Raw genomic sequence first — 14,793 nt, 5'->3', positions numbered from 1 at the left:
GTATCTTTAATATATTGGATCGGAGATGCTGTGTCGAGATGCGTATCGTATCGGCCTTAAAACTGGGATTCCCAACCCTAATAAATAAAATTAGACCTGAACGCTGAGCACCTGAACCCAGACTAGCGGTGGACGGGTTGACTCGGACACAGTAAGAATTGATAGTTTGAAGATGCCATGGTGGCGGCGTCTCAGCAAAACCCGGCTTTGGGTTTACAATGTGAACTTACGAGTGAACAAAGTTGGTGGTTCCATCAATGGGGTCGATGATCCAGGTGGGGTCATCTGTCAGGACACAAGCTTCACCTGCAGCCACTGACTCCTCCCCTATGAACCTGAGTGACACCTACAAGCTCATTAAAAGCTCCACACCCATTAGCCCATTGTGATCTGATGCTACAGTAACTGCATGTGTAGAGCATGGGATGGTGACGGTGAACCATGTTTATAACTAATATTCCTAAATTAACTGGTGTGTAAATATACAAGTAAAACACAAACACAGGGTTAGGGTTAGGAATGGGGTTAAGATTAGGAACGGGGTTAGGGTTAGAAATGGGGTTAAAATTAGGAACAGGGTTAGGGTTAGAAATAGGGTTGGGGTAGGTAACTGATCATTTTTGTTTGATAAATGTGTGGATCTACTGGTCATCTCTGGAGATCACTTTCTAAAGCTTGAGGAAAATAAAGGTCAGTACTGATCTAGTATCAGTATTGATAAAGCACTAACACCAGTCAAATATTGGGGGTGGGGGCAGAGCCTCGTACCTGTGAGTGGGGAATTTCTTTTTCACTGATTGGATGATGAGATGCTCCACCCTCTGGTCGGTCTGTGTCACCAAGTCAACGGTTGAGCTTTTCGTCATCACGTCTCTCTGTTTTTCATCACAGAGCGCCTCACGCACCACCTGATCAATAACCCATCAGTACATGTACCACAGATCAATAACCCATCAGTACATGTACCACAGATCAATAACCCATCAGTACATGTACCACAGATCAATAACCCATCAGTACATGTACCACAGATCAATAACCCATCAGTACATGTACCACAGATCAATAACCCATCAGTACATGTACCACAGATCAATAACCCATCAGTACATGTACCACAGATCAATAACCCCTCCCACATACAGACCTGTCCGGCTTCACGTGCGACGGCGACTGCATGGTCCATGATGTTCTGCAGGACGTCGTCCATATTGGATCAAACTGTCAACAATAATGAAATAACAAATAAAGAAAGAAAACGGACATGAAATAAATAATTCAGGAAACAGAAAAGGTGTGTTCGACCTGAGAACACACGACCTGGACGAGGACGAGGGAGTTTCAATCAATCAAGAGCTATTTCAATCGCTTCATCTGTGTCACTTATTACATCTGATTAATTTAATTACTAATATATTAATCTGGACAATGAAGACAAAACATTTACATGTATTTGTTGTTGATTGTTCTGGGTTAGGGCTATCTAGGGTTAGGGCTGGGGGGGTTAGGGCTATCTAGAGTCAGGGGTTACAGTTCATTTTTTCATTAGGGTTAATTTCATTTTTGTTTTTTTAGGGTTAGGGTTAAACCAGGTTAGGGTTCATTTACTTTTTTTTTTTGTTTTTACCCTCTGGTATCACTAAATTAATCTGAATCAGTCAATGAAGACTGAATCAGATCCCTATCGGATCAAATCGAATCGTGATTAATCAATTCAAAACATTATGTTTTAGGGTTAGACCAGGTTGGGGTTCATTTCATTAGGGTTAAGGGTTAGGGGTTGGAGTTATCTAGGGTTCGGGGTTAGGGTTCATTTCATTATTTGTTTTTACTTCATTTATATTTATTTAGATGGTTATCCACATTTTTATTCATTCATTTATCCATTGTTTAATTTATTAAAACTTGTATTTGTAGTCTTACACTTCAGTCACTGTTTCACTTTATATCACTGCCCTGAAATGTGTAAATACAATCATTAGTTTTTATTTACAGTATTGTGCAGGAAGCCCTTTTAGAGTAGTTCTTTAGTAAGTGTCTTTTAGAGTATATATACTAAGCTTCATGTCACCCTGGTTACTAACCCACTGTTTGGTTGTATTTTGGTCTGTTTGTTTTTTGTCTTCTCGTGCTCTATGTACAGCTGCTGAATACTGGAATTTCCCTTGGGATCAATAAAGTATCTATCTATCTTGATCCTTCTTTTCATTTTGCATTTAAACTAAATGACCAGCATCAGTTCAGTGTTATATAGGGTTACAGAGAACTAAATGTACCGCTTCTGATCAACAACATATTAACGATTTAATTTAAAACCCTAATTTAAAACTTCATAAACATTCCGAGACTTTTATTAAAAATACATGAACATGTCAGACGTCCTGCTCAGTCCCCGTCATGTTTCATTAATATTTTGTTATTGGCGAATTTGACGGACTTCAACTGTTTTTGCTGTTCTATCGTTGGAGTTTAAACCCTGTGTAATTAAATATCGAACGAATTTAAACAGAACCTAACGACTTTCAATCAACTCACCTTTTCCTGAGCGTCAACACTCGCGCCGATGTTTCCGCTTCCGGGTTACGTCATACGTCATCTTTTCTTCTTCTGTTCCGGCATCCACCGAGCAGCAGCTCAGCAGCGACACCAAGCGAAAAGAAAGTTTAATTACTTGAAAAAAGATTAAAAAACAAAACAAAACTCTTGCTCTGTCTGGACTGTTAAATAATTGTGATTAAAGTCTAGATTTAGTCAAACAAGACGGAAGGAAACATGAAAATACTGATAAAACTGAAGATGTCAAAGACCTTCAAACCTTATTTGTCCAATGTTAATATACCCTGTTTAACATGTGTATTTCATTTGACATAAACATGTGGGAAGCAAATATTTGTAGTTTTTCCAAAAACATTTATTATTACTCTGAATTCAGTTATTGTTCTTTTTGATTTTGCACATTTGTGTCTAAAATGAGTTACACTTTAAATATCAAAGCATTCAATGTAAGCATTTATTACCAGACATTGAACATTTACATTTCATCATAAATTAAAACAACATATATTTAACTGCCTTAGTCCAGGTTAGGATTAGACCAGGTTAGGGTTAGACCAGGAGACTCCTCATGATGTACTGTCCTCCTTTTCTTCTCTCATCCTCCATCATCATTGTTCATTTATCCATATAGTTGTGATAATGTTTATTATCTAATTCCATATATGGTAGAGGTTTATATTATTAGAGCTAACATTTACAGCAGTAGTGTATCCATTGATAGTACTGGTATCTGTAGTAGTAGTATTAACAGGTATGGGAATTAGTACTAGTTATTGGCAGTTATACTAGTAACAGTAGGTGTAGTTATATTTCAGTTTGCTGGGTTAGGGTTAGCAGTCTGGTTTATTCCACCTCCATATGTAAAGGCTCATTGGAAAACTATAGTTATGATGTGATTCTAGAATCTGACTGGATATTTTATATCCATATGTTTATTAAAAACCTTTTTTCCCCAGTACATTCTCATATTTATCTATATATAACGGAACCAGACTGAAGTTGACTTTTCATTCAGTTTGTGTTTCTGGCTAAACACCAGTCTAACATATCAATTATTGTTGATCAGCTATTGAAATGAAGGTTCCTGTGATTGGAGGAATAACTACCACTGATCATCAAAAGGCCAGCAGTCAATCAATCAATCAACCAATAAACCAATCACAGGCTCCAGATTAAACTCATAGAAACTGACTCAGTACAAAGTCGACAGTTTTCATTTATTTTAAAAAATAATCAGGTTTATCATTCTGTCAATAAAACATAAGAAATGGGAATTAAAATTTACAAAACACTTTTAAAAAGGAAGTGAATCTTTGTTCCCTGAAGGTTCACGAAGCTGCCGATGGCTGGTGACCAACAAACAGCCAATGGGAGGCTGTCATTTACAGGCGTTGTTGTTGTTGTTTACTGTCAGCTGTGTTTACGTTTTACAGCCTCAGCGCTCATTGGCGTCAAGTCGTTCCATGGATCCTGCAGCATTGAAGGACTGAAGTATTTTTCCACAGAGTCTGAAGATCCAGCCTGAAAACACACAAGAAACCACACTGTGTTTATGTAATGAGGAACCCTGACCATAACCCTGACCATAACCCTGACCGTAACCCTGACCATAACCCTGACCAGAACCCTGACCGTAACCCTGACCCTGACCATAACCCTGACCATAACCCTGACCATAACCCAGACCCTGACCATAACCCTGACCGTAACCCTGACCATAACCCTGACCAGAACCCTGACCAGAACCCTGACCAGAACCCTGACCCTGACCATAACCCTGACCATAACCCTGACCGTAACCCTGACCCTGACCATAACCCTGACCATAACCCTGACCGTAACCCTGACCATAACCCTGACCATAACCCTGACCGTAACCCTGACCGTAACCCTGACCCTGACCATAACCCTGACCATAACCCTGACCGTAACCCTGACCGTAACCCTGACCCTGACCATAACCCTGACCAGAACCCTGACCCTGACCATAACCCTGACCGTAACCCTGACCCTGACCAGAACCCTGACCGTAACCCTGACCCTGACCATAACCCTGACCATAACCCTGACTGTAACCCTGACCCTGACCAGAACCATGACCAGAACCCTGACCGTAACCCTGACCCTGACCATAACCCTGACCATAACCCAGACCCTGACCGTAACCCTGACCGTAACCCTGACCATAACCCTGACCATAACCCAGACCCTGACCAGAACCCTGACCGTAACCCTGACCATAACCCTGACCCTGACCAGAACCCTGACCGTAACCCTGACCGTAACCCTGACCATAACCCTGACCATAACCCTGACCGTAACCCTGACCGTAACCCTGACCATAACCCTGACCAGAACCCTGACCATAACGCTGACCAGAACCCTGACCGTAACCCTGACCCTGACCATAACCCTGACCATAACCCTGACCATAACCCTGACCGTAACCCTGACCATAACCCTGACCGTAACCCTGACCCTGACCATAACCCTGACCAGAACCCTGACCCTGACCAGAACCCTGACCGTAACCCTGACCCTGACCATAACCCTGACCATAACCCTGACCGTAACCCTGACCCTGACCATAACCCTGACTGTAACCCTGACCCTGACCAGAACCCTGACCAGAACCCTGACCGTAACCCTGACCAGAACCCTGACCGTAACCCTGACCATAACCCTGACCATAACCCAGACCCTGACCGTAACCCTGACCGTAACCCTGACCATAACCCTGACCATAACCCTGACCATAACCCAGACCCTGACCAGAACCCTGACCGTAACCCTGACCATAACCCTGACCCTGACCAGAACCCTGACCGTAACCCTGACCCTGACCATAACCCTGACCAGAACCCTGACCGTAACCCTGACCCTGACCATAACCCTGACCGTAACCCTGACCCTGACCAGAACCCTGACCATAACCCTGACCGTAACCCTGACCCTGACCATAACCCTGACTGTAACCCTGACCCTGACCATAACCCTGACTGTAACCCTGACCCTGACCAGAACCCTGACCGTAACCCTGACCAGAACCCTGACCGTAACCCTGACCCTGACCATAACCCTGACCATAACCCAGACCCTGACCGTAACCCTGACCGTAACCCTGACCATAACCCTGACCATAACCCTGACCATAACCCAGACCCTGACCAGAACCCTGACCGTAACCCTGACCGTAACCCTGACCATAACCCTGACCATAACCCTGACCATAACCCAGACCCTGACCAGAACCCTGACCATAACCCTGACCGTAACCCTGACCATAACCCTGACCATAACCCAGACCCTGACCAGAACCCTGACCATAACCCAGACCCTGACCGTAACCCTGACCGTAACCCTGACCATAACCCTGACCCTCCCTCACTCCCCCAGTAGTAGTACCACTACTAATAACTATGATGATAGTACTTTTCATAATAAAAAATACTAACCCTGACCCAAAAAATGCCATTAGCTCTAGTATCCTTTAGATCAATCGGCTCCGTTCCCAGTCACGTCATTACACACCGGACTCACCTGAGCTCGCGGACCCGATGTCGGACTGAAAGGCTGCGGACGCCGGAATTCGTCTCCTCTGCGCCGCGTGTGTCCCCCGAAGCCGCGACCTCCGCCACCGCCGAAACCCGGCGGAGAGTCTCTGAACCCGCCTGGAGAACAGCTCCTGTAGCCCCGGACTGGACCCGGAGAGTAACACGGCGAACCCGGCGAGAAAGGCGGGCAGCCCCGGGGGGAGCCTCCGTGCGGCCCGGAGCCTCCGAACCGGAGACCCGCGGAGGGAGAGCGATGGCCGAGAGCGTCCCGGGACGGAGAGGGGAACCTGCTCGGCGGCCGCGGAGCCCCGGGACTCCGTTGTGGTCTGACCGGAGCTCGGTACATTTGTGTGGGTAAAAGGGACGCTACTGAAGCCAGAGAACCACAACGGACCACAACAAACACTGACCACCCGGAACCGGAAACTCCCATAGCCTGCGTTTTGTGGCGCAGCGCCCCCAGCGGCCACGGAGGAAACTGACCTGCAGGCTGTGTGTTTACAGCCCACTGCTCCTCCTGCTGAAAGACATTTAATATGAAGAACACAGATATCAGCGAACCGTCATTAACTGGATTCAACAAATATGACCAAAACAATGATTCAGTGACCAGAATGTATGTTGTTAAATAATCGATACATTCTAATGTTACCACATAATGTGTTTTTGTTTGACTTTATGAGGCGTCGCTGGAATCTGTTCATTCATCTTTATCATATGACACGTTTGGCTCTGGGTTCTACCTGTGAGCACAACTGTGGGCCCTGAACCACCTCTGTAGAACATGGACCACCTCTGTAGAGCATGAACCACCACGGTTGACCCTGGACCACCTCCGTAGGCCCTGGACCACCATGGTAGGTCCTGGACCACCTCTGTAGGCCCTGGACTACCTCAGTAAGTCCTGGACCACCTCTGTAGAACATGAACAACCACAGTAGGCCCTGAACCACCCTGGCAGGTCCTGGACCACCTCCGTAGGCCCAGGACTACCCTAGTAGGTCCTGGACCACCACGGTAGGCCCTGGACCACTTCTGATTGGCCGGTAGCAGGGGATATTTCCTGTGCTTTGATCCTTCCCAATAAAAGCCTCAGTAAGAGATGTAAATGTTCTGCAGAGATTAGCATATGAGTAAAGGATCCTGACCTAAAAGAGAAACACTAGCTCACAAGGAACCAAACCCTTACCCTAAACCTTTTCCTAACCCTGTTTCTAACCCTAACCCTAACCCTGTTCTTAACCCTGTTCCAAATCCTGTTCCTAACCTGCTCACTCTGTAAATAAAACCTAATGACCCAAACATCCTGGGACCTCCTCCTCCACCTCCTCCTCTTCATCTTGATGAAGATAAATGATGAACAAACTGATGCTAAACTGAGTGATGAGGCTGTGGATGATCTGCTTCTTCACAGGACTCAGACTCTCAGATGTCCTTCTGCGGTGTGGGTGGGTGGATGTCTCTGAATAGCAGCAGTGAGTCTGAGCCACTGATGGAGTAACAGTTTGTGGTGGAGGTGGTGTTGAGGTTATCAGGCCTTCCCTCAGTTAACAGCACTGACGTGTTCTGTAGCCGCCCGCACACAAAAAATAGATCCTCACATGACGATTGTCCACTTCGTCACGTTCCGTCTGCACCATCACATCCAGACCTCCATCAGGTCTGAAGGCCAGTACAACTATACCTCGCACCCAGACGTCTACCTGGACCTCTGCCTCCACCTGGACTTCTGCCTCCACCTGGACTTCTGCCTCCACCTGGTCCATCCTTATATGTGAGCAGGTCTGAGGTGTTTGTGGTTAGTGTTTGGATTGGGGTTAGGTGTCCCGGCGTTACCTCAGTGGTGGGTTAGTCAGGGTTAGAGTTCATTTTCATGGTTTTTATGTCAGTTTTTTGGTGTGTGGGTTAAGGTTAGAGATAGTTTGAGTTAGTGGTTAGAGTTAAAGTTTGTTAGGTTTAGAGTTAGTGGTTAGAATTAGAGTTAGTTTAGGTTAGAGTTAAAGTTTGTTAGGTTTAGAGTTAGTGGTTAGAATTAGAGTTAGTTTAGGTTAGAGTTAGTGGCTAGAGTTAAAGTTTGTTAGGTTTAGAGTTAGTTTTCATGGTTTTTATGTCAGTTTTTTGGTGTGAATGATAAACTCTTATGGCACTAGCATGAAATTGAGTGTATAAAGTTGTATAGGGTTGTATAGGTAGGCCCTTCAGTAGCACCTCATCCAGACATCAAACTGATTAAGAAATGTATTTTTTATTTATTATATAATGGCCCAATTGGCAACAAACTGACAACTGCAAACCTTTGTAAATCACATTGTGTCAATCATTTGAAATCTACTATTTCCAAAGAAAGAGAAACTTCTACAGAGATATAAGCAACAAGTCCCCAGAAGAAGTGTGTCCATTCCTTCCCTGGGTTAGGGTTAGAGTTACTGCATCTCTGCAGGTCTTCAGGTTTTTAATTCCCACCGTTGTTTGGACTCCAAAGGAGAGTTTTCACTGCTGGTGAATCTGGCCATAAAACTCATCTTTTCTTGTGAATGTTTTTTTTTGTTTGTTTTGTTTTTTTCCTTACGTGCAGCCACACTCCTCTATGTTTGTCTTAGATGTCCTTCTGGTTCCACTTTTATAGTTTTTTTGTTAAACGTTTCTGCTATAAGTGAGTTTAGGAGCAGCCACACTCCTCTACAATCATGTTCTGGATGTCCTTCTTGATGATCTTCTGCTCCTCGTTGTAGTACAGCATCGACATGGCGCGCAGGCGCGTTGGTACACAGCATGACTTGGTGTTCTGGAAAGGCCCGAAGCCTCGCAGTCGGTAATGGTTGATGACGGCGGAATGGAAAGACAGTGACGAGCCGCTCACGCTTGCCGCGTGGTTTGGACAGTCACCCTCGCAGTAGTTGGCGTGGTAACCGGACGGAGCAATGATCCAGTCGTTCCATCCGATGTCTTTGAAGTTAACATAAAACTGCCGCTTGCAGCACATTCTGAGTTTTCCATCACACTCCAGGCCTCGACGGACACGCCGTGGCCCCGTGTCCTCCTGAGTCCGAAGCACCACCATGAGGAAGGGTCGGTGGGACTGCTCCCGCTCAGATCCCAGAGTGGGCGTGGCTCCAGCATCACTGCACAGTGGGCAGGACAGGTGCAGACTGAGTGTGCTCTGTCTGCGGTCCAGCAGTTCCTGGATACTGCGTGAAACGGGCAGTGTGTGCCAGCCGCTGCGCCGAGTGTCGGCCATCTTCTCTGAAACAGGCTCCTCTTCTGTCTCATCCACCCGCCCGTCACCATGACGACACAGTAGCCGCAGTTTCACGCGGCCTTTGGCTCGGTTTCCCTTCGCCACCTTCAGGAAGATCCACACATTGGCCTGTTCAACCACTGCTGAACCACTGCCTTCCTTTGAAATGTCAAAGGTCACCACAGATGGAGAGTCCCCTGGTACAAAGAAAACAGTTAGCGTGTTAGCATTTAGCAGAGGTAGCAAATAGTATACACAGTAATAATACAAAGACTTTATGAATGTACTTCAGCAGAGCCTTGAGGTACTTGTACTTGAGTATTTTAATACAAATATGTGGATGTTCTACTCATATTTCCAAACAGGCTCCAGTTTTAATATATTTGAGATAAATTGTCCATTATTTTGATTGTGCACCTGATTTTTTTGCATCTGTTAAGTCATACACCTTAAATATATATAACTTCTAAATTTAAATTATCCATCTGCGACATGAACAGATGTCACATGAGGGTTTCATCACTGGTGTGAATGTGATCAGAGGATCGATTTGGATCCTGTTCCTTCCATCGATAAACACCAGTGTTCCGGTTCCACTGGTGTCCCGGTTCCACCGGTATCTATACATGTCCATCTCACCGTCCACATGTTGGACACATGATGTGATCTAATGTGGATCAGCTGATCCGTTCCTTCTCTGTGGTTCTGGTTCTAATGTGTTCTTCCTGTTGTTCAGTTTCCACTGGTTCACACCTTGTTGTTAACCCTCTAAGGACACGGCCACCTCCTCAGGACACGCCCACTAAAGGATATTAAAGGATACTGTCTCAACCTCAAGTAATTAGTTTTTACAAATCCTTAGTCTATATAAACTATAATCATTAACAGACAGTACTTTTACTTTCTGCTACCTCCCTTCCCATTATTTGACTGAACTTGGTCTCTAAATATACTCAGCAGTGACATGAGCAGAGACTCTAAAAAAAGAAAGTCCTGATTTCAGGGAATGTTGTGAACAAGGCCAACCCGTCCTGTTCTGTGTTCATTCACCTCACAATAATTAGTGGGGCCCATTTTAGATGAATGAAGTGATTATTCATGGCTCGAGACCACTGGGTATGCCCCCTCCCATCGTTACCGTCCCACTAATTTCCTTTGAGGGTCTTCTGACTGAAGATCCCACTCAAAGGGGGATCTATTAATAGCACAAAGCTATTATGTACATTTATGTAAGCAAACAAACCACAGGGCAAAGACTTTGGTCACAAATGGCTTCATGTTCTCAGAAATCAGCTTGTCATCCTTACATTTTACTGCTGAGTTTTCAGAATGGCTCCTTTAATTTGAATTTCCATCAGTGGCGTCTAGTTCAGTCTTCATTTAGATGATTGGTCTGACAGAGTAAAGGCACAGACCATACTGAGCAGCCATTTCACATTTAACAACCCTGGACCATGATTGAGTTAGGGCTATGGATTATGGCTGATGGGTTAGGATAATGGGTTATGGGATATGGATTAGGTTTATGGGTAATGGGTTTTGGGTTAGGGCTATGGGTAATGGATCAGGGTAATGGGTTATGGGTTAAGTTTAGGGCTATGGGTAATAGGTTAGGGTTATGGGTTAGGGCTATGGGATTTGGGTTATGGTAATGGGTTATAGATCTGGTTTATGGGCTAGAGTTATGGATTACAGGTTGGGGGTTATGGGTTAGGGCTATGGACTATGGATCTGGGTTGTGGCTATGTGTTATGGATTAGGGCTATGGGATATGGGTTAGGGTAATGGATTATGGGTTAGTTTTATGGGTTAAGGGTTAGGGCACTGGGTGATGCATGATAGGTGATGGGTTAAGGGTTAAAGGGCAATGGGTTAGAGGTTAGGGTTATGGATTATGGGTTGTTGATTATGGGTTACGGGTTAGGGTAAGGGCAATAGTCTATGGGTTATGGCTAGGGGGTATGGGATAGGGCTACGGGTGATGGGTTAGGGTAATGGGTTATGGCTTAGATCTTGAGTTATGGGTTAGGGTTATGGATTACAGGTTGGGGATTATGTATTAGGGCTATGGATTATGAGACAGGTAATGGGTTATGGGTTAGGGCTATGGGTAATGGGTCAGGGTAATAGGTAATGGGTTAGGGTAATGGGTTATGGGTTAGGTTTATGAGGCTTTGGGTTCTTTTATACACTGACTGACAGCTCTGTGATTTCAATTGTGAGTAAATCATCCAAATGACCCAATCAAGCTCCAGAACCACTTCATTCAACAACTACACTGGTAAGATAATAGGTGCAGAAAATACAGACTGTCATAGTCCTAGTTAACCCTAACCCTAATCCATCCAGCAGGTATAGGAGTCTGGGATGGTTCAATCACTTTGCCTTCTTGGAGGTTTTATGAGTTCACTGACAGTAAATCTGACAGAGGGTGCTGTGTGTTCAGCCTTCATGAAATATCCTGGTTGGGATTTCAGATCTGGATTCTCAGCTCTGCAGCTATAGTTTTAAAGCTCTTTGTCTGTGTCCTACATGTGGACATGGAAGTAACAGTGCATGTGTTTCACTGTATCTAAAATTACAGAAGGAATGGACCAAACTGAAACTTCTCTAATGGACACTAAACTCACATTTGAACAGTAGTGGTCAGTTAATGTTCGTTAACCATATTAGCTTGTGCTGAGTCTATGGTAACCCTTAACCCTAGCATCAGGTCCAGATGCTCTTGGAGCAACACCCCTAACTCTTCATCCAAACCCGTAACCCCAAACCCTGAGCCCTTACCCTTGAATCAGGTCCAGATGTTCTTGGAGCCACACCCCTAACCCTAACCCCAAACCCTAACCCTTGAATCAGGTCCAGATGTTCTTGGAGCCACACCCCTAACCCTAACCCCAAACCCTAACCCTTGAATCAGGTCCAGATGTTCTTGGAGCCACACCCCTAACCCCTAATCCTAAAACCTAACCCCAAAACCTAAGCCCTAACCCTTGCATCAGGCCCAGATGCTCTTGGAGCCACACCCCTAACCCCAAACCCTAACCCTTGCATCAGGTCCAGATACTCCTGGAGCCACACCCCTAACTCTTCATCCAAACCCGTAACCCCAAACCCTGAGCCCTTACCCTTGAATCAGGTCCAGATGTTCTTGGAGCCACACCCCTAACCCCAAACCCTAACCCTTGAATCAGGTCCAGATGTTCTTGGAGCCACACCCCTAACCCCTAATCCTAAAACCTAACCCCAAAACCTAAGCCCTAACCCTTGCATCAGGCCCAGATGCTCTTGGAGCCACACCCCTAACCCCAAACCCTAACCCTTGCATCAGGTCCAGATACTCCTGGAGCCACACCCCTAACCCTATCCCTAACCCCAAACTCTAACCCCTAACCCTAACCCCTATCTGGTTTTACCATTTCCATCCAGGAAGTTATGCAAGCTTGCTAACTGACTGCCAAACTCACCTGGCTCTGCAAAAGTGATGATTTCAGAGGGAGGTTCTGGAGGTGTGGCTTCATCAAGACTCCGCCCCTCCCCTTGTATCTCCACGCTGCCATCTTCAGCCACTTGGCCAACGTGCAGCTTTCTGATGGCATTAAGTAGTGCCGCTCGAGGGACTGGTTGTGTCAGGTTGGGCCTGGCGCTCAGTTGCAGCATGTTGAGGATGTGCCGCTTCACCGCCTCCACCATATCAGCCTGACCCGCCGTCGACGAGTTCCTCCTCACCTGATCCAAAGAGCATGATGGACAGATGGAGCCTGACAGCGATTCCTGAGGTTGGAGCTCCGCCTCAGACAACGATGACATGGTCGGTGAAGAATCAGCATGTAACGAGTGAGCCAGAAGAATGAATGCAAGCAGCAATGAGGCTGACGCCATGGTAGAGTGTTAGGTTTAGGAACAGGGTTAGGGTTAGGGTTGGGCTAGGGTTAGGAACAGGAATAGGGTTAGAGTTAGGGTTCGGAACAGGGATAGGGTTAGGTTGGGCTAGGGTTAGGTTTAGGAACAGGGTTAGGGTTGGGCTTGGAACAAGGATACGATTAGAGTTAGGAACAGGGCTAGGGTTAGGATCAGGGTTAGGGTTAGGAACAGGGCTAAGGTTAAGGCTGCACCTGAGAGTAGAGTCAGCAGAGTCCGGTTTTAACACTTTCTTTCAGAGTAAAGTCATTTTGAGGTCGTGCTTGTCTCATCAGGGTTCAGGTTTGATTCTATTGGATTGCTGATCCAGATCCAAGGTTTGAGTTTCTGGTTCGAAGTTTCTTGTCCTGGCTTCTCAGTTTCAGGTTTGTGATCTGGGATTTTTGTGGTTATAGGACTGCCGTCCCAGATTCTCGGTCTTGGATCTGTTGTCAGTATCCTGTTATGATGCACCAGGTTTTTGACCTTTTTAGTAGTAAATCCAACAATAAAGTAATTTCCACATCATGTTTGCTTCAGTCCAGTCCTGAGTTCATGGTCATGGGTTTGGGGTCCTAGGTTTCTCTTTCTTGTCTGTAGTTCTGGTCCAGTCCTGGTAGAGCTGCAGGTCTGACCCTCTGTGGTTCTGGTCCAGTCCTGGTAGAGCTGCAGGTCTGATCCTCTGTGGTTCTGGTCCAGTCCTGGTGGAGCTGCAGGTCTGATCCTGTGTGGTTCTGGTCCAGTCCTGATGGAGCTGCAGGTCTGATCCTCTGTGGTTCTGGCCCAGTCCTGGTGGAGCTGCAGGTCTGATCCTGTGTGGTTCTGGTCCAGTCCTGATGGAGCTGCAGGTCTGATCCTCTGTGGTTCTGGCCCAGTCCTGGTGGAGCTGCAGGTCTGATCCTGTGTGGTTCTGGTCCAGTCCTGGTAGAGCTGCAGGTCTGATCCTCTGTGGTTCTGGCCCAGTCCTGGTGGAGCTGCAGGTCTGATCCTGTGTAGTTCTGGTCCAGTCCTGGTGGAGCTGCAGGTCTGATCTGAACCGGTCTCAGTTACTGTAATTATACGTCTGTGGAGGTTTAATCCCTCCTCCGTCCACACACAGAGGTATTCCCTGTGACACACACACTGTGAGTAAAGTCCACTCAGAATATCTCAGGACTGTTTGTGGTGTTTCCTCTTGAATCAACGTCACGACAGAAGAGGAGGAGGAAGGAGGGAAGAGGAGGAAGAGTGTCCCCCTGATTCATTCATACCACACACACCGATGACTCAGCGTGGCGTCACGTGGAGGAGACACTCTGTCAGTGTGAAACTCATTTTTAGACTGAAAAGAGACGAGTGTGTTGCGACCAGAGTCCTGCACTCAGCAGATGGAGCTCAGATCTCACACACCAGGGTTGTGAACATCTGCCCTCTGCTGGCAGAACTCTGGCATTACAGCTGTGCTCATACAGAATGAGGTCAACATCTGTTTGATTCTGAAAAGTGACGCTGTCGTCGATGAGAGGTGGTGAGAGCAGATAGGAGAGTCTAGTGAAAGTAGAAATACTC

At 46.1% G+C, this 14,793-nt stretch overlaps 3 protein-coding genes across 4 annotated transcripts in view; all 3 read right to left on the bottom strand.

Annotated features, from left to right (window-relative positions):
• The window catches only part of LOC115437227 (inositol monophosphatase 1-like), a 194,014-nt gene extending 191,412 nt beyond the window's left edge, over positions 1–2,602 (bottom strand). The window contains exons 1-4 of one of the 2 annotated variants that reach the window (XM_030160450.1): positions 2,536–2,602; positions 1,148–1,221; positions 769–908; positions 231–335 (exon numbers count right to left, since the gene is read on the bottom strand). In XM_030160450.1, the coding sequence (XP_030016310.1) occupies positions 231–335; positions 769–908; positions 1,148–1,210 (308 nt within the window). In that variant the 5' untranslated portion in view covers positions 1,211–1,221; positions 2,536–2,602. The remainder of the gene's footprint in view (positions 1–230; positions 336–768; positions 909–1,147; positions 1,222–2,535) is intronic. The other variant, XM_030160449.1, reaches the window with a different exon arrangement.
• A 1,126-nt stretch (positions 2,603–3,728) lies between these two features.
• Positions 3,729–7,876, bottom strand: LOC115437437 (M-phase-specific PLK1-interacting protein-like). The gene is made up of 3 exons (XM_030160656.1): positions 7,712–7,876; positions 6,097–6,630; positions 3,729–4,077 (listed from the first exon to the last, which is right to left on the bottom strand). Exons 1-3 carry the CDS (start codon positions 7,874–7,876, stop codon positions 3,967–3,969), a joined length of 810 nt encoding a protein of 269 aa, XP_030016516.1. The 3' UTR covers positions 3,729–3,966.
• Positions 7,877–8,339: 463 nt separating this feature from the next.
• On the bottom strand, positions 8,340–13,340 carry LOC115437213 (inhibin beta A chain-like). The gene is made up of 2 exons (XM_030160423.1): positions 12,813–13,340; positions 8,340–9,545 (listed from the first exon to the last, which is right to left on the bottom strand). Exons 1-2 carry the CDS (start codon positions 13,225–13,227, stop codon positions 8,770–8,772), a joined length of 1,191 nt encoding a protein of 396 aa, XP_030016283.1. The 5' UTR covers positions 13,228–13,340; the 3' UTR covers positions 8,340–8,769.
• Positions 13,341–14,793: the final 1,453 nt, after the last annotated feature.

This window comes from Sphaeramia orbicularis, chromosome 17, assembly GCF_902148855.1.
Source record: "Sphaeramia orbicularis chromosome 17, fSphaOr1.1, whole genome shotgun sequence".
NCBI lineage: Eukaryota > Metazoa > Chordata > Actinopteri > Kurtiformes > Apogonidae > Sphaeramia > Sphaeramia orbicularis.
The sequence above is the reverse complement of the archived record's forward strand: the minus strand, read 5'-3'. Positions and strand labels throughout refer to the sequence as shown.

What these genes read in the sequence shown, in the direction of transcription:
- LOC115437437 (XM_030160656.1), bottom strand. Translation starts at nt 7,876, where the DNA reads ATGGACCAGGTGGAGGCAGAAGTCCAGGTGGAGGCAGAAGTCCAGGTG. An exon ending in ACGAAGTGGACAATCGTCAT is followed by an intron (nt 6,631 to 7,711) that starts GTGAGGATCTAT and finishes AATGTCTTTCAG; the next exon opens with CAGGAGGAGCAGTGGGCTGT. An exon ending in CATCGGGTCCGCGAGCTCAG is followed by an intron (nt 4,078 to 6,096) that starts GTGAGTCCGGTG and finishes GTGTGTTTTCAG; the next exon opens with GCTGGATCTTCAGACTCTGT.
- LOC115437213 (XM_030160423.1), bottom strand. Translation starts at nt 13,227, where the DNA reads ATGGCGTCAGCCTCATTGCTGCTTGCATTCATTCTTCTGGCTCACTCG. An exon ending in CATCACTTTTGCAGAGCCAG is followed by an intron (nt 9,546 to 12,812) that starts GTGAGTTTGGCA and finishes TCTTTGTACCAG; the next exon opens with GGGACTCTCCATCTGTGGTG.